Raw genomic sequence first — 27,666 nt, 5'->3', positions numbered from 1 at the left:
AAGGCAGCTTTCTCAGCATCTTTACATAGTTTTCTCTGCTTGTTACATTATACTCCATGATGCTTTTTAAAAACTTCAGTAAAAACTGCCCACACGTTTGGTAATCAATTGGTTTGTTCAACTGCTCAAATAAAAGAAAGCAGAGAAAGAGGAGCATAGGTCTGTGCTTTTCTGGAAAGAGTGATCATGACACAGTGATGGCTCTTCCTGTCAAATATCTTACATTATATTTTTCCCCAAATTTATTACAACTTTAAAAATTTCTATTTCACTGAATCCTCAGTTATTCTTCATATTTAACTTATACATACATTCTCTTGGTGTTTTTGTTTAATTAGAAAACTATGGAGTAAAAGGATCTTTAAAAGTAAAGATTTTCTATATTAAAAAATTGATTAAATTCCTATTAATTTTCTGTACCATTTAGGACTTTGAAAAATTACCAGATTACATTTTGAAACTTACCAAGAAAGAAACTACTGAAATAAACAATAGAAAGTTGGAAATTTTGTTTGAAAAAAGAGGTTCACCCTTTCCTTCGGAAAGTATTTGACGCTTCTGTAAAGCCAGATAGATAAAAGCAAACAACATTCCATGAAAGACTACCTGAAAAATAGGAAGAGAAAATTTGTTTTAAATGGCTATTTTTCAGTAAATGGCATAAATATTTGGTAAATGGGGACAATATGTACAAAAATAAGTAAGTTAAAATCTTAAATTTTTTTTTTTTTTTTTTTAAGATTATACTTATTTGACAGAGAGAGAAAGATGACCAGTAGGCAGAGAGTCAGGCGGGGGCAGGGAGAGGGGGAAGCAGGATCCCCGCTGAACAGAGAGCCTGATGCGGCACTCGATCCCAGGACCCTGGGATCATGACCTGAGCTGAAGGCAGCGGCTTAATCCACTGAGCCACCCAGGTGCCCCGAGGCTGAAAGTTTCTACAAGAAACTTAAACTTCAAGAAATCACATAAAGTCAATGACTTTTGGAAACTATCTGCAATAGGACAGCAAACAGCTCTTGCAACATATGAGATAAGCTGCTTCACTTGAGCAGTCTCAGCAGCAAGTGAAAAAATAAAGATAATTTCAAAAAAACGACAAAAACACAAGAAACAACAAGTGTTGGGAAGGAAAAGGAGAAAAAGGAACCCTTGTGCACTGCTGGTGGGAAAGCAGACTGCGCAGCTGCAGTGGAAGATAGCATGGGGCTTCCATGAAAAAATTAAAACTAGGACTTTTATCCAGTAATTCCACTACTGATACCTATCTGCAGAATACAAAAACACTAATTCAAAAAGATATATGCACCCCAATGTTTATAGCAGCATTATCTACAATAGCCAAATTATGGAAATAGTCAAAGTGTCCATTGACTGATAAATGGATTAAAAAGATATATATATATAAAATGGAATATTGCTCAGGCATAAAAAATGCATTTGCAATAGCATGGATGGATCTAGAGGGTATAATGCTAAGTGAAATTTAGTCAATCAGAAAAGACAGATACCATATGACTTCATTCATGTGGGTAATTTAAGAAACAAAACAAATGAACAAAGAAAAAAGGAGATAAACCAAAAAACAGACTCTTAACTACAGAGAACAAACAGGTGGTTACCAGAGGGGAGGTGGGTTAGGTGAGACAGGAGATGGGGATTAATAGCACACTTATTATGAGCACTGAGCAATGTATAAAACTGTTAACTACTATACATCAACTATACTGGAATTAAAATGAATAAAAGAACAACAACAAAAATAATAAATAAAGCTATCATGGAGATGTGTGATAAAATTTAAATGCTAACCCAAAATAAAACACATTTTAGGTTGATCCTTTCAATCAAATAAATCAATACTACCACCACCACCTTTTAAGAAGGAGCATACATAAACAAGAATGGAAAAAAAAAATAAGGTGGGCCAGAAAGTCCATAAAGCTTCTTTTGCTTCTCTTCTTCTTTTTTTTTAGGATTTATTTATTTTTTGAGGGGCTCATATGTGCATGGGTGTGGTGGGAGGGGCAGAGGGAAAGAATCTCCCAGTGGCCTCCCGGCCTCCCTGCTGAGTGTGGAGCCCTCTCATGACCCAAGATCATAACCTGAGCGGAAAACCAAGAGTCGAACGCTTAACTGACTGAGCCCCCCAGGCACCCCAAAGCTGCTGCTGCTTCTTTTTTTTTTTTTTTAAACAAGGTCATAAAGCGAACTATCGTATCATAGTACAGTGTTCTAACGATAAAGTTGAGAATTTAAAATTATTTGATATCAAGCCTTTAGCAAAACTTTTTCTCATCTGTGGTTTTGAAATGCCCTGTAGTACATTGGCAAGTACACACATATTAGAAACCAGAAATGGCACAGAACAGGCATTAAGAAAACATTTGTTAAATGAAAAAAAGGATGAGTGAAATATGGCAGACGAAGGGGAAAAAGAGAGGAGAGGTAATTAATATTTATTCAGTGTCCATTATTTTCCAAATGCTGTGCTAGATGTACATTTTCTTGGCCAGGTGAATCTTCACTTCCCTTTAAGATTAAATTCACAGAAACACCTATGACACTGGTCTCTCTTCTTTGCACGTTTCTACCACAAAATCCACATTGCATAATTTAGCACCTAATTATAAGTAGTAATCTTGGGTTTTAAAGCTGATAGTAAGGCTTAGAAACCTGGTGGTATGTCTTCTTTCTCTACTATATTCCTCACAAAACCAACATCTAGAGCTTATATCGGGGCTCAGTAAATATTGTGTTGAATGGCTGAAGCATATACATGAGGGATATATATATTTTTTCAGTTTATTTATTTAAGTAATCTCTATGCCTGACGTGGGGCTCCAACTCATGACCCGGAGATCACTTCACCAACTGAGCCAGCCAGGCACCCCTATGAGGGATCATTTATAAGTCAAAATTAGGAGTCAAACAAAGGCCCCTTTATTGACAACATTTTTACAGTATTTTCTAGCTGATATACACACCCATGCACACACTTTCTCTGCTATAAAAAAAGACGGGAGAGCAGGGCTGCTTTAATTTACCAAGTCAACATGTTTCCTTATTCTAAAACTAAAAAAAAAATAATAATTTTCCAAATAATTTTTTTAAGTATAATTTGAAATGGCAAAAGATCACAAGGTAAATACATACGTAACGGTCTAACCTCCATCTGAACCACCATTCATAAACATTCCCTTTCAGTTCAAAACACTTGGACAATGGCCAAAGAGAAAAGATCTTCTCAAATGCACCCTAGGAAAAGGAATCCAGAACACAGATTAAGATGGTAGGAGTCAATACTTATTTTCTAAATCTATTATAAATTATAGTTTTCTAAAGTTAGGATTACATGAGAGTCATTCACAATTTAAAAATTCTCTTTCATTTGAACAGAAGTTTATTTTACTAAAGGCTAACAAAGGTGACTTAAAACTTTTTGTTAATTTACTTTTACTGCACATGAAAGGCTACTGAGACTGCAAAATTAAAAAAAAAAAAGGCAAGCTAGTAACTGGAAAATTCTTCCATTTAAGGTTTTTAATCTAGTATACAAACAGCTAATATTTACTGATCAAAACACCAAAATACAAAAGACCTTAGCCAATATGATATCAATATCTTAGAGAATGATGGTTAAGGTTAAAATAGGGTTTTTTCCCCTCTAAATGTTAATAATCTATAATTAACCATTTGAGTTAAAAGAATGCTCTGAATTAGTCACCTTACTCAATCAACCATACCCAAATGCCATTACTAGCCTTTGAAACAAAGTTTACAATTTTACTGTGGTCAAGTTAGTGAATGGTACCCTCTTATTAATCTGACAAGCCTAGAAAATCTGGGAATGAAGGGGCAGAAGTCTTGGGTGCATTCCTGCACATTAATGAAGTCTTTCAAAGAAGAGAACAAAAACCTCAATTTCCAGACTAAAGAATGCAACAAACTCTATTAAGGAGTGCTCCATTATTAGACCTAATGCCACAGCATAAAAAATGTAACATAACAGTTTTTTTTAAAAAGGCTATTAAAAGCCAAAAAAAAAAAAAAAAGAAAAAGAAAATAGCATTGTATTTTAGGTAATGCTGAATCCTTAGGTTAGAAGTTTATTATTTTAATGAAATGCAATATTCTCCATTTAACCATTTAAGAATTTAAAATACTTACACCTTATTACATAGAGGGTCTATCAAAATCTATGCCTCAGAAAACGGAGGATGATTCTTACCAAGAGTTGTGATATTAAGAACTTATAGATCATATATATGATATGTATGTGAAATACAGAAATATAAAATACAAAATCAGTATGAAACAGAAATATATAGTATCTATTAGAGATATATGGTCTTATAGATCAGATATATGTGACACATTTATCATTTAAAATATTATTTCTGATTAAAAATTTGTTTATGTGATCAATGGGCAAGTATTTAGTGAGCACCCATTTTGTGCAAGACACTGGGCTATACCAGGCCATGACTTTTCTCTTTTTTTCCAGTGATCCAAAGCTGGGGAAACCTTAGTCTCGTTATTGAACCCCTGGTTCACCTTCCCTTCTCTCCCTCAGATGCACCTCAGTGTCTGGAATTTTAATGAGTAAATGTCAAGCAGCTGTTGCAGTTACCTGGCTATTTCTTCATACGTTTGCTGTCATTTCCTTATTACTTTATAAATCTCCTGTAAAAAACCTTGGAGGTCAGGCTGAAATAAAAATGCTTTATTTCTAAGTATGAAAATAAAGTATGAAAGCCTACAAAACAAACCAACAACAACCAGCTAATAAGATCACATATGCACGCACAGACACACACACACACACACACACACACTCTCTCTCTCTCTCACACACACACACACACACACGTGATGCTTATGTGGCATTTACCCCTGACACAGTGAAGCCCAAGACAGGGAATGCTGGGGATGGGAGCCAAATGCAAAATGTGTGATAACCTATAGGCATTCAAATGAGAATATTTTATGATAAATATCATGCTGCCCAAATAGTGTTTGCCTGATGGACTGACCAGCAGGTAGCAGCCGGCCATCTTGCTTAAGTAGCTGAGAAAACCTCAACCATCATACTAGGGGGATAAGACAGCAGAGATACGAAAATGACCCAGAATTTTATTAAATTAAACATACTACATCTATACCAACCCATTTGCTCCTAAGCTGGTTTTGCTAACGGCCCAAATTTTACTCTACGCAGTTACGGAAAAATCAAGTAACATTCTGATGCAATGAATAATGCACAAACCAAGCTGCAAATTCTGTCAGGAGAATTTTGATCTCCACTTAGAGTAGTGTCGTATAAGAGGCGTTCAATAAACGTCTGATTGATCAAAGTCAAGTAAAATGGATTCTGAACAATTGCCAGAGGAAGAGCTTTAAATTGCTCTTACAACAAAAACAGTGGTAACAAAAGTAGATAGGTCTCAAAAGAACTACACTGAGTAGTCAACTACAGAGTGACACTTTTATTACAGTCATTAAAAAATGAAGCTCAAAAAAAGCTCTGACTCTTCTCACATACTTTAATAGACTTGAACTTTAAAATAAAATAGAACAAAATATAAACTGAAAAGACTGTACAAACCTGAGAATATGCCAAAAAACATATACATAACAGCAAGAAGGCTAGTTTCAACAGTAAGCCAAAATGCCAGAAACAATTTCCTAAGAGAGAAAATACTTAATTTACTAAAAGGTATAAATTTACATTAGAAAACATATTAAGAGTCTCTGGTTAACATATGAACACCCTGCATAGTTCTTAAAATCATTGAAGGCTGCCCACAGGATACATAAACTATACGTAAGTGGTATAAATTATAAGAAGGGCCAGAAGGAAAAGCTGGAGCCTCCTTGCTAGGAAGAGGCCACAACCTACGCATGATACCCTCTGTATCTCCTGTTCATCCACTGTAAACACATCAGAAAATACCTCCTGGGTTGCATTATACCTATTTATTATTCGAGGGCACAACAAAATTTGGAACAATATGTTCAACATCATTCTAATATTCATGTTGAGTATAGCTTAGGTAATATGGCTGAAACATTAGAGTTCCTAGGAGAGAGCTTAAGAACTCCCTAAAGGATCAGGGTTTAACCTTAAGATGTATTTTAACACATGCATATTTTAAGTTATGTGTTCACAGTTCATACGTATTGATTTCATTTGATTCATACACTAGGTTTGTATCGAGGGATTCAGTGACAGAGGCTGTTCAAAGACATTCATGGGCTTGATGAAAGGCTGGAATTCAAATCTTACCTGAAAAAGTTATTTGACATTATAACGGAAGTCAGTGGAAACTATTTCTAATATACAGTATTTGGTTGAGTTAAGTTAAAAATTATTAAAAACAACAATTTTCAATTTTTCCAAAAGAGGGAAGCTTTTATTTCAATGATATGATCTTGAGGGAAAGAAGCATTAAGATAGATGCACACAACCTCACTGTGAACATCATCAGTAACTGTCTCTGAGGAGCTTGAAGGTGACGACCTTGCGGGCTCTTGGGTTTCCTCGTATGTACAACAGGTTGAGAGTAACTGTGTTAAGGGTGGTCTAGAAGATAAATTATATCAGTGCTCTTTAAACCTGGCTAACCCAAAAAGCCTTTTTGCAAATGAATGCTCCTCCAAAATTCCCAATATAGGTAAAAAATCAAATAAAGCAGAGCTGCCAAAGACTGGGGAAGGATGGAGGGGCCCGGAGGCCTATTTGGCTGGTTCTTCTCTCTTCTAGTGCTCTTCACTCTGGGTCTGTATAAGACAGTTTGAAAACTGTTGCTTTAGCTGATATGTAAAATGACTTTGAAAAATTTAGATTAAAAAAAAAAAGAACACACACAGACAGTATACATGCAAACTATTGATCTGCCCTGTTATATCACTTGAAATAGCTAGCTGAAACATTTTAAAAAAGACTGTTTACGAACAAAGTTTCAAATGTCAACACTACACATAAATTTAAATTGTGTCAATAAAAAATAGCCTTTAACAACTAAAAAGAAATTCAGTACATTAAAAGAATATTTATTAACAGTAAGAGAATATATTTACCATTTGCTTTTTTTTGGATTATCTGTGGCCATAGGGCTAACGTAACATATATGACCATGAACCATACGGTGACCAAGGGGACGAAATAATAGAATTGATAAGGCCGATCCATCACTATGCACAACACCACTACCAGGAAATTGAGACGAAATAAGACCTATGAAAAAAAAAGAAGAGAATGGTTTTCATTCCAGGTATGCATGAAGAGTAAAGACAGATTCTCTCTGACAGAGTATAAACATTTATTTAAGACTAAAGTAATAACTGTACAAGTATATTTTACTAATCCTTAAAATTACATTTGTTCTACAATCATTGTAAAGATTTGAATATAAAATATTTATGCATCATTATATTAACTAAATCCAAGCAAAGCACCAGCCTGAGCTGTCCTCTGGCTATAACTGCCATCTTGTTAAATGTTGGGGAAGAATCATAAGCCTCCTTCCTAGGGCTACAGTTTATAAGCAGAGATTAGATTACCTCAACAAAAGGGTGTCCATTTCATCTCTGTTTGATGTTGATTTACCCCATTTAGGATTAAATTGAGAGTTGTCATAGATACAAAATAATATTACTCAAATTAAAAAGTGGCTTTGGGACCCCTATAACAGTTATTTCAGACAGTGTGATGTCATTCAAAGAACACAGGATCTGAGCAGATTGATATTAGAGCTGTACCATTACTACGTGACCGTAGGCAAATTATTTAGCTTTTCTGAGCCTCAATGTCCTTTCTGTAAACATGAAAACCACAACTCTGGGTTGTAATGTGGGGTAAATAAAATAATATTCAGAGAGTGCCCAGCACAAGGTAGAAACTTAATAAATTTTAATCCTCTTCAAAAAGAAAACATAACATATTATAATAATCCCAGGTAGCTGTACATTTCTACAAAACTGAACCGAATTAGCGATGTTGTCCCTTGTGTACTAGTGCCTTTATTAGGCACTCATCTAAATTACATTTTCCCTACCCTCAGTAATAAATTATTTATCTTAAATTATTAACCACAGAACACAGAAATAACACAACTTTAAAGTGTAATTCCATAAATTCAAATTAGTCGTGCCCTTATAATGACCATATTTATATTATCAAGCCAAAATTAAAGAAAAAGAGCTGAATACATTCCTACCTGACAGACTCTATGAATTCCAAAGTCTCCTTTGATCCAAAAGTATGAAAAATGCCCGTACCCTGTCTGAAAGAGGTATGCAGCAACCAGGACCCGGATGTGCATGTACACAGGCAAAAACTGTTGACAAGAATAAATAGGAAAAATATGTTGGCACTAACTATACTTTGAATCATCGTAGCCAATATATTTAATCAAGACAATGGATCACCGTTACCAGTTGGCATGAGCTCAATGAAAAGATTTATTTTTAAAGCTTATGCAACATAGCAAGAGTTAAAAAAAATGTAGACTTTGGAATCAGACCTCATTCAAATTCTGGTTTTGCCACTTACTAGCTATGAGACTTTAAGTGAGTTTTCTAACCGCAAAACAAGAAGGTTCTTATGAGGAATGCAAGAGTTAATAAATGTGAAACACTCTGTACGTTTCCTCCACTTGGAATTAAATATATGATATCCATAATTATTAATCACCAGATATGCTGAATACAAGGTAACTACAGATTTCCCATTTTTCCCAATGAGAAGATAAACAAAACAGAAGTACCACATTTTCGGACCCCTCAAATACACAGACTTTAGATTTGTAAATTGTCATATAACAACTCACAATATATAATATTTAGCAAAACATTTATATTAAAAACATATGCAAACATAATTTAGAAATATTATATTCCCCCCCCCTTAATTTATCAATCGATTTTATTTTACACTCCCACATCAATGTTTCACCATGACCAAGGCCCTTAGAATCATTTACGATGGTTTTTCAGAGCATCCTAGCTCCACTTGTAAAGTTAAATGAAATGTAATACATCTCTGATCTATATTTTATGGGAACCACTGGCAGTATCATCTGATTCATAAGTCCTAACTCTCATAGCCCTCGAACACTGTGGTTCACACTGTCCATCAGCCACTGGTCCTTTATGTGGATATTCATGATTGCCACAATACAACCAGTACTCTGTTTTTGTTTTTTTTTTTTAATGATCTTTAAAAGCCTTATTTAGTGACAACCAACCCTTGCAATTTTAAGACCATTCTTTCGGGGATAATCCCTTAGTCCACATAAAGATGTTTTGGCTTTCATTTTATAGACTCATCTGATCACTCTGTAACCATCCAGCACTGACCTTGCTTATGGCCACTTCCAGCTACTGTGTCTTCCCCAGGTGATACTTTGTAGGAAAAAATAACTAAGTAGACACCTAGATAGATTTTATAAGTCCCTGAATATATGTATCTTTTACATATATCCTTGAATGCACCCTTGAACGCATCTTTTTTCTTTCTTGAGAAGGCAAAAATCCCTGAATTTAGAATAGGTCATCAATTCTTCACTACTGCCTGCATTCTAGCCAAATTCTTAACATTCTCTGTCTCCCATACTGGCCCTTCTTGTATCTCCCTGTCACCTTTCTTTTGTTTATCTCTTTCTTCTACCCTGGAATGTTCTTCTTGTGACCACATTTTGCTTATTCAAATCCTGTTTTTATTTTTATCCTATTTATTCAAATCCTATTCTTCTTTAGAGCCCTGTTCAAAATTCTCTATCTTTATTTTTTTTAAGATTTTATTTATTTATTTGACAGAGAGAGTGATCACAAGTAGGCAGAGAGGCAGGCAGAGAGAGAGGGGGAAGCAGGCTCCCGCTGATCAGAGAGCCTGATGGGGGGCTCAATCCCAGGACCCTGAGATCATGACCCGAGCTGAAGGCACTGAGGCTTTAACCCACTGAGCCATCCAGGTGCCCCCAAAATTCCCTATCTTTATTCTCAGGTGAAAGTCATTGTTCCTTCCGTGGCGTTCTTAAAGCACTCACAGTCTCTATACCAAACATAGTTTTTATTTATTGCCCTTTATCATTAGTTCTTTTTAAATGTCTAATCTCATCATTAAATCAGAAATTTTTCAGTGAACGAGTAACATACTAGAATCACAGTGATGATGAAAGTACAAATGTCATCTTAAAATAACCGCAGAATTTATCAAATCTAAACCTATTACCTTATTTTTGAAAGTACTCTAAAATATTCCCTTCAAGTATCTGAACTATTTTCTTTTCTTTACTTCTTCTTCTTCTTCTTCTTCTTCTTTTTTTTTTTTTTTAGAAGGTAGGGAAGGATGGAGCAGAGGGATTAGCAGGTTCCATAACCTAGCGTGGAGCTCTACACGAGGCTTGATCTCACAACCCTGAGATCATGACCAAAATCAAGAGTTGGATGCTTAACCAACTGAGCCACGAAGGCGCCCCCTTGAACACTTTTTAATAGCAAAAAAACATACAAATTCCCAAGGCAATCCATTCCATTTTCAGCTGATCATTTACTACCATAAAGTTCCTTTTCACGAAAAGCTGAAATCTAACTACGTAAAAGCTACCAACTTCATCTCTGTAGGACAGTGCTATGCAACTGAGATAAAATGTGAGCCACACAGTACCTTTCTAATATGGTTACCAGAATATTTAAAAAACTAAAAGAATCAAATAAAACTAATTTAAAAAATACAATGTATTTAACTAAATATTTTAAAAATATTATCTTCTCAACAAGTAATAAGCATGTAGTAAGATATTTCATATTGTTTACACAAAGTTTTTGAACTTAGCATGCATTTATCACAATGAATCATACTTAATTGATATATCTTTTCACGTTCACAGAACATCTCAATTCCAACCAGCTATACTTCAAGTACTCAATAGCTACATGTGGCTAGGAGTTTCCATAATGGAGAGTCTAGCTCTAGAGCCACTTGTACACAGTCAATCATTTATCTGATTGTTCTGTAAGTACCTGAAGACATCTGTCCAACCTAGGCTAACTATTCCCAGTTACTTTAACCACTATCCATAAAACATGCTTTGAAATCCCTTCAGGACTGGGGCTGGGCCTACAGAGTTGAGACTTGGTTATTACATTTAAAACAAACAGTAAACGCTACTCACTTAAATTAAACACCATCACAATAATCTGCCAAGTACTTGCCAATGTCGGATTATTACAAATTTCATGTACTACTTCTCTCAAGTTTTTATTTTAACATATTTTCAGACAACAGAAAAACTGCAAGAATAGTACAATGGGCACCCATCTACCATGCTGACCTATTTTAAAGAATGTTGTAGACTATATGACATTATCCTTTAACATTTTAGCAAGTATCTTTTAAGAAGAAAGAATAGTTTCTTAAATGACCATATTATCATTATCATAATCAAGATTTAATATGAATATAGCAGATTGTACAATAGTACAATCTGCATTCAAATATCTGATTGTCCCATTAGCATCTTTTATGGTTTTAAAAAAATTATTTTTAGCAATCTTGAATCAAGGATCACACATTGCACTTAGTTGTCATTCCTCTGTATTCTCTTTTAATCCAAATTATTTTTCTTTTTATCTTTTACAAGTCAAGTATTACAACAAAATTTTAGTATTAAAATATATTTGGAATTTCAAAGGCATTATAATGAATAGCTAGACTAGCTTTTGATTCTTTTATTTTCTCGTCCTCAAATTTTTCCTCAAGATCTTTTACTCAGATTCCTTCATGCAAGTTACTTATAAACTCTCAAAGGAAAAAAACTTACAGTGGAACACAAAATCTTCTACTGTATAAACCTAACTTGCTGTACTCTCCATATTAAAATCACAGTATTCTATCCATATTTCCTATAAATTATGTCTTAAAGGGATGTTTATACCAACAATTGCAATCTGCCAGACCATCTGGATTATTTTAATAATGCTCTGTAATTTTTTATGGTTTCTATTTTAGTATAAAAACATGGCACAACTAAAGTTTGACATATTTTACTCAAAATAAAAACATTAAGATTAGCTAATTAAAATAACTGTGGCAGTTAAGTAGAGTTTTTAATGAGGGTAATCCCTCAAATATCCAAGAATCAAGTCCCCAAAATACATTATAACCCATGCTAATAATGCTTTGCCGATGTAGATACAGGTAATTTTTAACCACAAAATCCTATTATATAAAAGAACAGGAATATGTTAATTGATCATAACAAATGGTCTGTTAATGAAAAGTATGTCCTTCCAGAACAGGAATTTTTAAAAAATTGTAGTTTAGGATATATTGGGATGTAGTCTAAGATATATTAGAATTAGAATGCTAGCTTGGCAAATGATTATAATAGAATGCCAAATTGCCTTCATCTTTTTATGATCCAAATTCTTTCTGGAATCACTGAATTGAGGAACTTAATCTGCCATTAATTCTTTCTATCTGATTTTTTTAAATAGGAGTATCACCCTTTAATATGTCAGCAATTAATTATGTCTCGAAGTGGCATTTTCTTAAAACAAAGCCTTTTTCCCCTCTCCAATTAATCTAATCTTTATTCATATGTCAGAGATATTTCTAGGATTCAATATTCATCTCTACTTACTTTTAAGAGAATTTGACAGATATATCCTGCAAATTCTGAACTGGGCTTATACACTAAATCTTACAATCCTCATCTCTCCTTGCCTCACATCTCTTCTACTGTCTGGGATCTTCTGTAACCACGTGAACACACTAGGTCCCCCTCAGCTGCTGTGTCACAGGAATTTCACTGCTGCCGCAAATACACTTAACAGGGCCATACAATTTCAGTATAAATTATACTTCATTCTTTTACCTTCTGCCCTTCAAACAAACCATCCATAAAATCACTGACAATTTTTGAAAATGATGAAAAGACTCAATGAAGAATAATATTACTTTCAAATTGTTAGAGATACCTGTTAGAGAAAAATTTTTAGAGAAAAAATCCTCAGTACTATTTACCTTCTTAACTGCTGCTATGGAAATTTCAAAATATTTCTGTCTAGACAACACTCCCCCTCTTACCTCAATCTATCATTGATTCAAATACTATTTACAGATGTGTGCTTATGTAAGCAATAATAAACAGTTTGGTAGTTCCCTAATTATGAAAGAGTTTCTCAAATTTTCAAAACCCATTTTATAGAAATTAGTTTGGTATTGTCACTATAAAACTTGTGTGAAAAGTGGTTATTAGATAGCAGGGTTCACCCTCAAAAGCTTATTTTAACTGCAATGTGGCTGGAATGTTACAACTCAGAATACATTTTTTCTACCCCTGACAAATCCAAGGTATTCTGAGACCATGAGAAACCTGTCTTTTAAGACACCTAGGGAGAAGGAAAAATGATCTTGTTCAGGTACAGAAGGCACTAGGTGAGCAAAGAAAAGGTCCTCCGGCTCATGGAGGAGGTGATACTCAGACAGTAGGGCACATCAATGGTGCAATGGTAGTCCATCAGGACCTGAGTTCTTTGAATACTGGGGCAAAAGGGTTCTAAGGTTTTTAAACTTTAAAGGAGTAAAAGCAGTTGGCCAAACTTCCTAAAATGCAAGTAAGGGTAGACTATAGATATAATCATCTAACTTGATTTCTTCTGATTGTAACTTGTCTATTTGAAATCCTTTGCATCTATACAGTTTCTTCCTATGTTAAAATGAGCTGTCCAACAGGGTGGCATGAAATAATGCCCTTAGGTTATCAGCTGTTTCTACTAAATTAAAATCAAGGCCAAGTATTACAAATAAATTATTGCCTTAAAACTATACCTTCTCAAAGAGTCAGGTGGTAGGAGAAGAATGGGAAAGCATAAAGGTTGGGCAGGAAATAAAACAGGTCTCTAAATAATGGAGAATATAAAACACAAAACAGGTGATGCCCTGAAAGAAACAGTACAGTCCTACCATTTCCCATGTTTTCTGTAAGTAAATTCAAAATACTTACTGTACTTGCTCCAGAGATATGGTAAATCAGAATCACAAGTTGCATCCAGCCTTTCCATTCATCTGTTTGTTCTCTATTTAACACTTTAGTCTGTGGAAAAGAACCAAAATCTGTTTTAAAATTCATTATGAAGCTATTATTAAGTAAATTTCTCTTACAGGATATAAAGAACCTGTCAAAAGAACCTTGGGGGGAAAAACAATTAAAGACTGGCATTTGATTTGATAAAAGATATAATAAAACTATTTAAAATACGAAATTTGAAAATTTCATAAAATGTAAATTTGAAACTTAATATAAACTAAAAGAGAGTTTAAATATTTAAGTTGCTACTCAAGGTTTTATATTAAGATTACATTTATACTGTAACAGATAAGTTTGTAAAGCTGTTAAATGGCATTTTATAATTTTCTTTAAGAAAATCTTAGAGTTTCAGCTAGAAAAGACCTTATAGTTCTCTTATACTTTATTGTGAAAAAAGCGTCTATTGGTATAGTTTATTTTCCCAAGGATATTCTCACTGGAGATGAAAAAACTGATTAGTCATCCTCATATGAGAGTTATTTCTTACTATAGAGTTTATTAATTCAAATAAATCATGCCTTATAAAGAAGTTGTATTAATACTCTAAGCAATTACAGTAATTCTAAATAGGAAATTCAGAATATTCTAAGCAGTGCCCACATTATTATGTACATTTGAATTTGTGCATGTACATTTCTACTGTATAAATATGTAAATATAAAATGTGCATATAGGCATTTGCTAATTATATTTTTCAGTTACATTTTTTTCATAACAGTATCTCATGTTTGCAGACCATTATAAAATTGGGAGCACCTCCACTTTCTCCATCCCCAAACAGGCAAAATAACACCTAAGTTAAGACATCTTTTTCACAGAACATTGTTTGCCGACTTTTCAACAATCTTCTCGGGAGTTTTTGAACTTTTTCTGAACTGTTTTAAAAAAGCAACTGTTAAAAGTCCACCAGGCGAAGTACAACTACAATATCCCTTTGTCTTCTATATACATGCTAGAATATTCTGGCATAATAGTGATACTATTTATTTAATTTGGAGTTTATAATGAGATAAAAAGGATAACATTAGCTAAAAAGAAAATGACTCTTACCTCCTTAGTATTTTCATTGTAAAATACTCCCAAAACCAGGATGTAGATAATTGGAATAAAGAAAGTTGAATGTGTATAAAATTTGTTTTCCTTCATAAATAGATTTGCACGGTCACACATATAGAAGTAAGCCATTATCAGGCCAAGTTTGCAGAAAGACTGTAAAAGTATTTCTAACGGAGACACAGGGGTATTGATAATATTTTTCTTTTCCTCTCCACTTTCCAAATCAGTACATGGCTTATTCTTCCGGTGAGCATTACGATGGATTATATAAAAAATTAAATATCCGATAATAGATAGAGTGAAAAAACAAGCAGCTAGCTTCTGTATGAGAGTAAGAGGAGGCCGAGGTTGACAACAGGAACCATCTACAGGCTTCAAAATCTTATTGCAACACACGTTCATAAGAATCATTGCACTCTGTGAACAAATCAAGTTATTTGGTTATTATCTTGTCAGTAATATATCTCACATTAGATTTTCTCTTGTGAATACTACTGACTTTTCAGCACTGAAACCAAAATGCCTTTGTACTTTTTGCTACCATTTCCCAAACACTCATGCTAATAATGGTATTCCTTCAAGCTATCATACCAGTTCAGGTTTTTTTTAACTTCTCGGACTATGATCCAAAATGAAGATTCGTTTTATAATGTGACCCAGAACACATATATAAGAAAAAATACCTCTCCTAACTATTTGGAATGCATACTGACATTTTCCTATTCTATTCTTTAAAAAAAAAGAAACAGCCATTTCATGGCAGTTAATGGGCCATGACTTTCGGTGAAAAAAATACTGACAGATATCAAAGTCCAAAGAATTTTAATTAGCAGACTTTTAATATGGAAGATACCAGGATACTTAAGATACAGTCCAGTCTTTAGATGTAAAAAAAAAGATATAACATTACTGGCACCAAAAAACACTTATTCTTAGATAACAATATTTGTAATTTGCTTTTCATTTGGTTTACAGTTTATGGAACACTTAGGATGCTAATGTTTTAAGATTTCTAATGTTAAATAAAATGTGGAATCTTCAACATGATATCATTATAATAAAAATCTTCTAGACAAGCTGCCAATATTCTGCCAAGTTGAAGTTCAGTCAAATCTAGTTTCATAAAAATTTTATAGGTTAGGCAATTTTGGAACTTAAAATAATTATATTTTTTAAGCCTAGGCATTCAAAAAGACTCAACTATTTAGAAACCTCGTTCTTTTAGCCCTGTGACTTCAGGAAGTCCTATACCTGGCACTCTTGAAGATACCAGCCTACAAACATTAACCTAAGGTTCTTAATCAGTTCCAGGGGGTCCACAAAACCCCTTTAAAGTATATGGAGAACCCAGCGGCTATATATGCAAAAACACATTTTTATGCAAGACAGGAACAGAATCATAGCCTTTTATTGAATACTCAGGGTTATGTCATCCTCAGAAAGATTCTGCTTTATAAGAAAACAGTAACTAAATAATATCTGTTGTACTTTGTGTGAAAATTTACAATTATGCTGTTCTCTTTTTTATTTAACCTAAAATCCCCTTCGATCCGTCAATCTGGATTTGTTCAGTAACTACTATGTACCTTGGATAATACTTAGGGTTTAAGAATTATAAGGAAATAATAAAAATGATTCTACATATTTTTAAAATGTGCTCTTCATAGAAGCTTAATCTTATAAATTCAAGGTTTAAGGCAAAGAGAACATAAAGTAATAGTTTTTAAACATGAGCGTGCTGAGAACTTATAAGCTTCTTAGGAGATAAGGTATATTAAGGGTGACTAACACTCAACAAATGAAGCTTCATTTCCTCCCTTGCATAACTACTTCCCCTTTTTACTAAAACTCTCACTAATATATTCAGCGAGGTAATGGAGAGCAAAATTATGTGTAGATATATGTTTAGACAGAATAACTAGAAGTAATTAAGATTGCAATAAAATAAATTATTTGTTACCATATTATAATGATGTATAGCTATAACCGATTAGCTATCATAGTCTCTATTTTCTGACAGATACAAGAATTCTTACAGTTTCTCTGCTTGATTCAGGGAGATGTAAGCCATCCAATGATTCCATGATGGTTTCTTGAGCAATTAATTTGGAAACACTAAACATCTTAACATTTGATTTAGAATTTCTGGTGCTACTATTCAAAATACTGACTGCAGCTTCATTGTAGGCATCTATCTTCTCATTAGTGATCATTTTCCTATTTTCACTTAATAGATCTTCATAAACAGGATCTGCACATGAAACACATGTTTTTAAAAACACATTTAAAAAATCCCTCTTGGTAGAAATTGTGATCATGCAAGTTAGTTGATTGCATTTCATATTTTGTTGTTAAAGTTCAGATGCTTTCAATCAATCAATAGCTCCTTCAAATTTAAAGAAGTTTTATCCCTTTTCTCTCTTATGTACGTAGTTTTCAGGAACATTTTTATGTTCTAGTGTGTCTTTTTTTTTTTTTTTTTTTAAAGATTTTATTTATTTGACAGGCAGAGATCACAAGTAGGCAGAGAGGCAGGCAGAGAGAGAGGAGGAAGCAGACAGCCTGCTTCCTCCTGAGCAGAGAGCCCGACATGGGGCTCGATCCCAGGACCCTGAGATCATGACCTGAGCCAAAGGCAGAGGCTTTAACCCACTGAGCCACCCCGGCGCCCTCTAGCGTGTCTTAAGAGTTTAAAATTTGGGGATGCTGAGTTCTACTGGGCAATGGGAATTTAAAACTGGATTGGGGAAGACTCTCTACTTAAGAGTAGCAGTCAATCTTTTTTTTCTCCTGTCACTGCTTTGTTGTCACAATTAGGAAGTAATATTATTGAGGACCAAGGTCCTTATCACTTATCATAAATAATTTTTTCTCATTTTAGTAAGAGAAAGGTTAATAATGAGTCTATCAATAATATAGATTGCAGAACAGATTATTGCCACCCTTGTTGTTCCACTCAACTTGACATTCAATTTGTAAATAATCATAAGAATTTCTGACAGGCAAGATGAATTACTAAAATATCAAAGGCAATTTCATATTATGCTGGGCATTAAATAATGGACATTCAATAAACTCCTGAAACGACTTGACCTAATGTCAACATTCTCTTAAAGAATTTCATTACCAAGTATAAACTAGATGGTATGATTTAAATATATTTTGTCAATTCCAAAATATATTTATTTCCAATGAGTCTAATATTATGAAACAGACTTAATAATTTTTTCTATATTTCCCAATTATAATAAATATACTCTGAAAGAAATGAAATCAGAGCTAAACATCTCATTTGCCTTTGAGAACTTACTCTCTTTGTTATATTCTATAGCCATTTTGTATGTGGAGGCTCCTTGGAGGATATTTTTGTTTATTTATTATTTATTTTTATTTATTATATTTATTTGTCTGTCTGTTCCTTAAGTTCAAAAAGGAAAGCAAATAACTCAAATTATTCTAATTTTACAAACCTTACTTCAAGATTTATTCTCACGAAAGAGTAATTTTGCTTATTGAAACATGAGACAATAAAAACCCATGCCTCAAAATATAAATGACATTTGTTCATTACTCATTCCTTACCTTGTAAGACCCAATAAACATCACTAGTCTTTGCCAGTTTTTCTAAAAGTGGTGCTATGGAGGTAATGTTCATTTTATATTGGGAAAGCGCTTCATTGCTACCATTGTGAATCTTGATAGACCACTGAGAAGTAAAAATTAAGCATTAGCTCAGTATTTATCATAGAAAAATTGTAATTTACTCTATTGTAACAGAAATTATTATTTTAAGAAAATTCCCATTTTTATTCAACATTAGACTAAAGTTTGGTAAAATTATTTCAAGAATTCTATGAAGGCAATTAGAAAAAGGTGATATAAAATTAGACAATGTATAACATTCAAGAAGAATGTAATTTCAGGTATAAAATAATATTGACTTTTAACACTAAGTTTACGAAGTTCACTCAGATTTTTTCATGAAAATTCATCACCCTCACTAATTATAATAGATATGGGAACTGAAATATAAGTATAATCAAGAATTCTATTTAACATAAATTAACTTTTTCTTAGCATGTCCTTAAGTATGAAACAAAAATCATTATGTAAAAATATAGATAACAACTTACTGTGGCAGCTCCTGCTACAATCACATGGGGCTTTGCAACAGAATCCTAAGGAAAGAAAATCTTTATAATAGTGTTCTATCCAGTTAAGGGAATTAATACAAGTAACATCACTTACTTTTTGCCTTAAATTTAAGTTTTTTCTTCCAAATGCATTTTAATTTTCTAAAGTTCTTTACTGTATTCTTGTTATATAACAAGATGCAACATCCAATGCCTAAAGCCTTTACATGGTTATGTGGTTAACAGAATGGCATGAAGCTGATACATTTAATTCTTTGATGTTCTTAAAAAAAACCAAAACACATCACTAAAATCTAATGTGGCCTAATATTACTCTGAATTCTGAGAAAACTCAGTTACCAAGTATAGCTCTAGTAATATTATGGCAGCAAATTAAAAAAATGTTCATGAAAGCTATAGGGTACATGGTGTAATCATTAATTAAGATACAAGAAATGTCATTTTTTTTTAAGGTTTTATTTATTTATTTGACAGATGGAGATCACAGAGAAGCAGGCAGAGAGAGAGGAGGAAGCAGGCTCCCTGCTGAGCAGAGAGCCTGATGTGGGGCTCGATCCCAGGACTCTGGGATCATGACCTGAGCCGAAGGCAGAGACTTTAACCCACTGAGCCACCCAGGCGCCCAAGAAATGTCACCTTTGAGAAAAATAAACCCAATATGTATCTAACAAAATAAACTGCTAATTATTATAGATCACAATGTACAAAAAAAAAAAAAAACCCATATAGGGAGAAATTTGGTAGAAATCCTCACCAAATGCAAATTGTCGTATTACTAATACTACCAATTATATAGTACTTAGTAGTTTATTAAGTTATCTTAAATTAACTCATTTTAATATAGATTCTTGCCACTTGTGACATAGGGAAGAAGAAACACATATCTTATAAAATTAAGCATATAGACTAGAAAAATTTATAGGGTATTGCTGAGGCCTGGTAGGGACAAAGCCAATACTTAGGTCTTGTGACTCCTGAAGTGTACTTTCCACAACATCAAAGACCTGATATTATAATCATGTGCACAAGGAACAATTAAAAAATAAGCAAGACATTTAATTAGAAAAAATCTGACTTATCCATAAAATAAAAACAACAGGTATTGTCTCTTTATAAAGGTAATACATGCTGGTGTAGAAGACTATGAAAGTGGAGAAACAGTAACAAAATTTCCTTCATAGATATTCTTATTTCAGTCTAGTGTGCTTCACTTTAGACTGTTATTTTAGTGGAACTTTTCCTTTAGCTCTATATGACTCCCTTTCTCATTTCTCACACTGGTTATCCCAAATCTTATTTCCCTTCTACAGGTCCCTCTTGCTTTCCTTCTCACTTTTAATATAAAATTTAATTCTCAAACTTCCTAGAAAAAACAGAATTCATCTGGCTTGTGTGCTCTAGCCATCTTTCCTCCATTCTTATAACCTCAACCAGCCTATCTTCTTGGACAACAGAATCAAGAAATATCTCCCTATTCCTCCTCTGGAATGGCTACTCCTTACTCTGTGTTTCTATAGTCCCCCTCTTTACACACAGGGCTACACCCGTGAATGATCCATGTCCAACTTTCATCAATCTTGTCTTCATTCTCTAGTCTCTTTCATTCCCCCATCTATAAAATGCTAACTCATCTTTATCCTCAAAAATCTGTTCCTTCAACCCTGCCTCCTTCTCAAATCCTTCCCCCGCTTCACACCTTTAACCAACAGATTACATGGAAGAGCATTTTGCCCTCGCTATGATAATTTTTTTTTATCTCTCATTTATTTCTTAATTGGTCCTGTTCTGATTTGGGGCTTGACCTTCCCATTAAGGAACTATGGATTGCCACATTCTGTTAGCTTCATTCTACCCTCTAGTTCCTTAAGTGACACTTCTGACTGTCCACTTTTTAAAACTCCTTCCTCCCCTGCGTGTTACAATTATTCTTCTGCTTTTCCTCTTACTCCCTTTACTGCCCCTTCTCACAAGTTTCTGATCACCCATCATAAGCCCTCTTCTTTAGTCTCTAAAACCGCTGCCTATTCAATGTCTTCCATTCAAGTAACTTCAAATATCACCTCACACTGTACCCAGATTATCCAAATCCACCTGAGTAGCTCAGACTTAATGACTACCACCCACTTAGAGTATTAAATCTAAATTGTTGGCTTTTTTCACACAACTACCCCACGATATTCCATCATTTTCTTGTTTAAATCTTTCAGAGGTTCTCCATTACCCTCAAGAAAAATTCAATCCAATATCCTTATTTTTAGTAAATATACCATGAAGTACTTAAAGTAATCAAAAATTGATAGATAGATAAGGTGAATCTACACCACACCAAAGAGAGCTTAGGATATTATTCATGACCTAATAACTGCTTACCTCATTTCTTATCAACTCTCACCCCAGAGGAGGCACATGAAATTAACAGCCAAAACCAAACATAAATAAGGAGCACTTTGAATTCAAGCTCCATCCAGATTAAAACTGCTGGTAAGGTTCCCTGAATAGGTGGGGCACCTGGGTGGCTCAGTCAGTTGGGCCCCTGCCTTGGCTCAGGTCATGATCCCAGAGTCCTGGGATCGAGCCACGTGCCAGGCTCCCTGCTTACTGGGGAGCCTGCTTCTCCCTCTCTCCCCTGCTTGTGCTCTCTCTCTCTCTCTCAAATAAAAAAAAAAAGAAAAGATTCCCTGAATAGGCTACACTCTATCTTCAGTATCTTTGGATATACTATTTCCTATGCATGAAACAACCCTCCTTTATCACACCAGGCCCTTACCCTCACCCCACCCCCCTTTTTAAAGATTTTATTTATTTATGAGAGAGAGAGAGAGAGAGAGAGCGCATAAGCAAGTGGAGTGGCAGGCATAGTGAGAGGGAGAAGCAAGTTTCCTCCTAAGCAGGATGTGAGGCACAATCCCAGGACCCTGTGATTACGACCTGAACCGAAGGCAGACACTTAACAAACTGAATCACCCAGGTGACCCTGGACCCTCACCCTGAAGAGCACTTGATCCTAAAACCAGTTTTGAAAACTTACAGTTACTGCCTATTCTATATAATTGTCCTGCACCCTATTTTTCCCCTATCCTGGTACTTGTCAATATCACTTTCTTAATTAACTCTATCTGTCACTCATCTGGAAGCTCTTTGAGGAAAGGAGCTCTATTATGTTAACCAAGGTATCAGCAGTTTTTAGCCCAGTACCTAGATAATGGCTGGTGATTAATAAATATCTGTTGAATCATAGTAAAGTTGTCTAAATTCAACTTTGCTTTTATGCCTGTAGGCTTCAATAACCCTATTTTAGTTAATAAGTGTAGCTTTCTGGCTCCACAGTTCTTCTGGAAATATTATCTTCTCTGTAAAGCTTTCTTAAGCCAGCACCTATACCTAACCAACCCCCGTACTCAGTGCCCCTATCCATGGTGCTTTTATGGTCCTTTTAGCTCAATTCTGTAGTTACTCTTCATATTACCTTATTGTTATTCATCACAAAGTGACTATCTACTAGATACTGCAAATTCTTTGAGGGCGGAGACAAGAGGCTAATTTCTAGCCACACTCCTAATACCCAGTATAAAGCTACCAATACTACATAAATTATAAAAATATGGATCACTGTATTCTTAGGATCTAGCAGCTTACTAGGAAAACTGCCAAAATAAATGTATTAATACATGCATACCTACATACTCTTTAAACAAATTAAATCAATCAACTAATCAATCTTAGGTAAAGACACTGCCATCTCCCTAAATAAGCTGAATCTTTCCTTTCCCCCAATAGTCACATGGAGTTTTACAAGAGAAGTTAATGTTCCAAAAATCTAGTTTTAGCAAATTATAAGAACTAAAAATCTGGATACGCAATGTATCTGTACGTTAGTAAATTACAAACGTCTTCTGTTATTTTGCAGGACTTATACATTATACCACGCTGATGTTTATTTAACTGTGAATTTCTACCACCTTAATGGCTATACTTTAGGTCCAGTTCAGCTATAAAACATGTCTAAATTATTTGAAATATACACGTAACATTATTCTATACTTGTGCAGTAAATGTATCAACAAAAACAAAATACAATTATGTGAGGCTGCAGTTTATCAGAAAGTTGAATTCTAGAAGTTGTTTGCATGTTTTGTTTTTTGAAAACTTAAACATATTTTGTCAAAGACACAAAGTTAGAAATGTTAACTACAAAAGCTTGTTCAATGTATGAAGTGGCTGCCGTACTAAACATGTAATGTGAAAAGAAGCAAAAAAAAAAAAAAAAAAATACCATTGCAGCAGAAGTAATTAAGCAAAACAAGGTCAACAAAATTGAATATTGCTTTATCCATCCTGAATGCAAACATGCGTGGGAAAGAATACAGTTTTAATTAGAGGACAGCCCCAAAGCTACATGGAGACTACTGTGGAGATTCAAGAGTGGACTTGTGAGGACTTAGGGGTTTTCAAGGTTAATAGCATATTTGTCCTTATATCTAATTTATCTCCGAACATCATGAGCCAAAATATGCCAGGCTCAACTCCTGGGTCACAAGTGAAATGATAAAAGGGAAAAAAAACCAGGCTGTTTAACAAAAAAATACGTTCCTAAAGAACGGGGGCATGAGTCAAGAAGAAAGTGGGAAAACACTCAAAAGAATGTATGTTATGCTGGGAAGAGGCCCTGGGTTGGAATGAACTGAGCTACAGCAGTAACAGAAGATTCTGTCTAAAGTGTGGCATAAGCATAATGGCTGTAGGGTCAGAGTGGTAGCAGCAGAAGGCTTGGATCAAAACTCCCTCCTCTCAGTAAAGTGACAGGATCAATCTAGCACAATTCAGTTGCTTATACTAAGAAATCAGCATAGGGACACCTGGGTGGCTCAGCTGGTTAAGCATCTGCCTTCAGCTCAGGTCATGATCCCAGGGTCCTGGAGTCTAGTCCCACCATCAGGCTCTTTGCTCAGCGTGGAGCCTGCTTCTCCCACTGCCTGCTGCTCCCTTTGCTTGTGCCTGCTACTCCCTCTGCTTGTGCTCTCTTTCTCTCTCTAATATATAAATAAAATCTTAAAAAAAAAAAAAAGTCGACATAAAGTACAAAAGAGTGGGACAGGTGAGTAAGGGGGAGCAAAAAAATGTGTGTTCATGAGCTTTTAAAATTTGGTTGCTTAAAACCAGAAAGGCCTGTATTTTCAAATACACACCTCAGTCCACACTTTGATACACTGTTTCATAGAACCATTAACTTCTGGGTGCCACAGAAAATCCTAAAAAAAGAAACATGAGAAAAGAAAAAGTTAAAGAAATTTATATCCTCTATTCAAAATAAACAGGCCCGGGTCTTACAGGGTACCTGATGTACACCATCACACGTCCACAACACCTTCACTCCCCTCACTTTCCCAACGGTCTCATGACATTTTTTGTATCCACTTCTGCTTTCCTCTGAATTACTCTCTGTAGTAATCTTTTCAAAATCTAAATCTGATCTTGCCACATTCTTGCTTAAATATTCAAGGACTTTCAATGGCCCTCAGAATAAATTCCAAAGTCCTTAAAACTGCTATGAAGGTGCAGGATCTGGCCTCTACCAAGACATTCTGCCTGCCTGTTCTCCTGCCACTCTCCCCCTCACACTAAGTATCCTTTTGGCTCTCCTTCAGCTTCTAGGATGCTCTTTGTGCTTCTTTTTCTCCAGGACTTTGCACGTACTGTTCTGTCCACGATGCTCATAAAACTCTTCCGCTGATCCTGACTTGCTCCTACGGATCCTTGAAGCTTCAGTTAAAACATCTTTTTCTCAAGGGAGAAACTTTTTAATTCCTTGTTTTGTACATTCCTAATGTCCTATTTTTCCCTTTTTACCACCTTACTCCACATTTAATGCATGTAGAGAACTATAAGGACTTGTAAAATCTATTAGGTCTAGGACATCTTTGTCTCGATCCCCACTGCATTCTCAGTACCTAGAAGTCACAGCAACTAGAAATTCAGAAACTTTACATATATTCTTTTATTGGTATTAATCCTGAACACCTACTGGTTTCAAATTAACATACAAAATTATTTTTTTTTTTCTGGATTAAAAAAAAAATCTGAGAGACCAAATTTTTCATTTTATTATACAAAACAGTGCATCCATTTATTCAATCATTTTAGCTATTCTTATCTACTCTAAATACATTGAAATAAATTTAGTATACACAAAGCATTAGCTGATCTACAAATAACCAATGAATAGTTTTCACACAACATTTAGCTTACTATTACATGAACTTACCACTTTAACTGCTGCAATCTTGTCTTCAAAAGGAATGTTTCCATGCTGTCATTAAAAAAAACACAGAACAGAGAAATAAATATTCATGTATAAATTAGTTTTATGTCAATAATTCTCCCTTTAGCTACTTTTGTTAATTTATGCACCACATCTCAATTAACTATATTCAACCTGAAGGGGAAAAGACCTGCACAGAATACCAAAAAATAAGTGATACCACATTGTTTCTATGTGATTTTTAACACTTAAGATATAATTCAAAGATAAAACCTCAACTATGAATAAGCAAACAAATATGTAAACATGCCTACATAAATTACCTTTCTGCCAAGAATGCCACATTCCAGTTTAGTCCTAGTATTATTTATGGCAGGGATGGTTTGCTCCTCTGCATTTCCTGAGTCCCATCTCAGTCCCCGACCCCCATCCCAGGCCCGACGCCCGTTAGAAAGAGCCACATGACTAGTTCTGGCCAATGTTATGTGCTTAGATGTGATGTGGGTCACCTTCCACTTCCCAGGGCAATTCTTTAGTTTCTGGCTTAACCTAATGCTGAGACTGCAGAGGCAGAATGTTTCAAATGGTAAAACTAGAAGAAAGTACAAATTCCAACAAGCAAGCATCCCTGATTGAGGATACAGAGCAAAGCCTCTTGCCAGCCCACCTATCACATGCAGCACTAAGTGAGAAAAGCATTTTGTAAGACTGTAGAGTGGTTTGTTGCTGCAGCAACAACTAGTCTCTTCTCGCCAGTGTACTAGTACCAGCTCTGTCTGAACAGAAGTACACATCCAGGACTCTAGGTTATTTTGGGTTTCCAGTTGAAGACTGGACATAAGTGGTCCAATTGAAGAAAAAAAGTAAGGTTTGGAGACACATTCTTGTAACCAAGCTGTTCCATATAAAGAATAGAAATCCTTTGAGAGTTAAAAATCCAGGGTGGGGTGGGGTGAAGGTAAAATAAAATAAAGAAGCTAATTCTCTTCCTGAAACGAAGGTTGAAATGTCTTCATTAATTTAAGCAGACAAATAGAGTTTATATTTATATCTCTGTGAACTAAAGCTTGCTTTTATCTGCAGGCTAACATTTAAAATTCAAGCATCATTTCCCAAAAGGACTCTTGGGACCAATGGTACTTTAAGGTGTGTTCTATAAAAGAGGTTCCTTGGTCTCATATATCTTGGAAATACTGGTTTAGACAAAATCACACGTGTGTTTTCCTCCTACTATCCCATTCCGACCTTGTTGAGTTTTTTCTTCAGAGAACTAATATGTCATGAACTTTTTTTCTCCTCCTTTTGCAAAGCTCAGTTAATTCAACTCAATCTCTCTCTTTTTTCCTTTACCATTTTAATGGAACATTTGATATATACAAAAGAATGTGTCACAAATGTAATCACAAAGCACAGTAAACAAATAAGCACTCATGAGCCCATGGCACAAATCAGAGCATTACCAAGACAGAGTGATCTACATGAACGTCTCCTTTTAATTCCTTGTTTCACCCAAGGGAACCACTACTTTGAAATTCATTTATATTTTGCTTTCTCTTTTATCATATTGTTTTGTCACATGGATATACATCCTTAAATGATATATTGTTTCATGTAACTGGCTTGCTCTCCAACTTTTAATTTTGAAAAATGTCAAACTTCAAAATGTCAAACTGAGAGCAAAAATGACAAAATTATAATGAGCACCCAATCACCCTTTATCAACTGTTTACATTTTCTGTACTAGGTTTTTTGTCTTTCTCTGCAGACATATACATTGCTTCTCTCTTATTGAACTATATGAAAGTAAACTACAGACATAGCATTTCACCTTAAAATTTTTTTTAAATTTTAATTTTTATTTATTTGACAGAAATCACAAGTAGGCAGAGAGGAAGGCAGAGAAAGAGAGAGAGGATGGGAAGCAGGCTCCTTGCTGAGCAGAGAGCCCGATGTGGGGCTTCATCCCAGGACCCTGGGATCATGAGCTGAGCCAAAGGCAGAGGCTTTAACCCACTGAGCCACCCAGGTGCCCCAGCATTTCACCTTTAAACACATAAAGCATGCATTTCCTAAGAACATAAATATTCTCTTATATAAC

General features: G+C 34.7%; 1 protein-coding gene across 3 annotated transcripts in view; it reads right to left on the bottom strand.

Moving 5' to 3' along the window:
• CASD1 (CAS1 domain containing 1) overlaps positions 1-27,666 on the bottom strand; it is a 57,406-nt gene that overhangs the window by 7,555 nt on the left and 22,185 nt on the right. The window contains exons 4-15 of one of the 3 annotated variants that reach the window (XM_044246047.1): positions 25,572-25,616; positions 24,496-24,558; positions 19,289-19,333; positions 18,738-18,861; positions 17,192-17,406; positions 15,150-15,572; positions 14,016-14,105; positions 8,223-8,342; positions 7,084-7,240; positions 5,609-5,688; positions 3,157-3,258; positions 466-606 (exon numbers count right to left, since the gene is read on the bottom strand). In XM_044246047.1, the coding sequence (XP_044101982.1) occupies positions 466-606; positions 3,157-3,258; positions 5,609-5,688; positions 7,084-7,240; positions 8,223-8,342; positions 14,016-14,105; positions 15,150-15,572; positions 17,192-17,406; positions 18,738-18,861; positions 19,289-19,333; positions 24,496-24,558; positions 25,572-25,616 (1,605 nt within the window). Of the gene's footprint in view, positions 1-465; positions 607-3,156; positions 3,259-5,608; positions 5,689-7,083; positions 7,241-8,222; positions 8,343-14,015; positions 14,106-15,149; positions 15,573-17,191; positions 17,407-18,737; positions 18,862-19,288; positions 19,334-24,495; positions 24,559-25,571; positions 25,617-27,666 lie in introns of those variants that run through there. The other 2 variants (XM_044246048.1, XM_044246049.1) reach the window with 2 other exon arrangements.

Source organism: Neovison vison, chromosome 4 (genome assembly GCF_020171115.1).
Source record: "Neovison vison isolate M4711 chromosome 4, ASM_NN_V1, whole genome shotgun sequence".
Classification (NCBI taxonomy): Eukaryota; Metazoa; Chordata; class Mammalia; order Carnivora; family Mustelidae; genus Neogale; species Neogale vison.
Note: the sequence above shows the minus strand (reverse complement) of the source record. Positions and strands in the feature narration are given on the sequence as shown.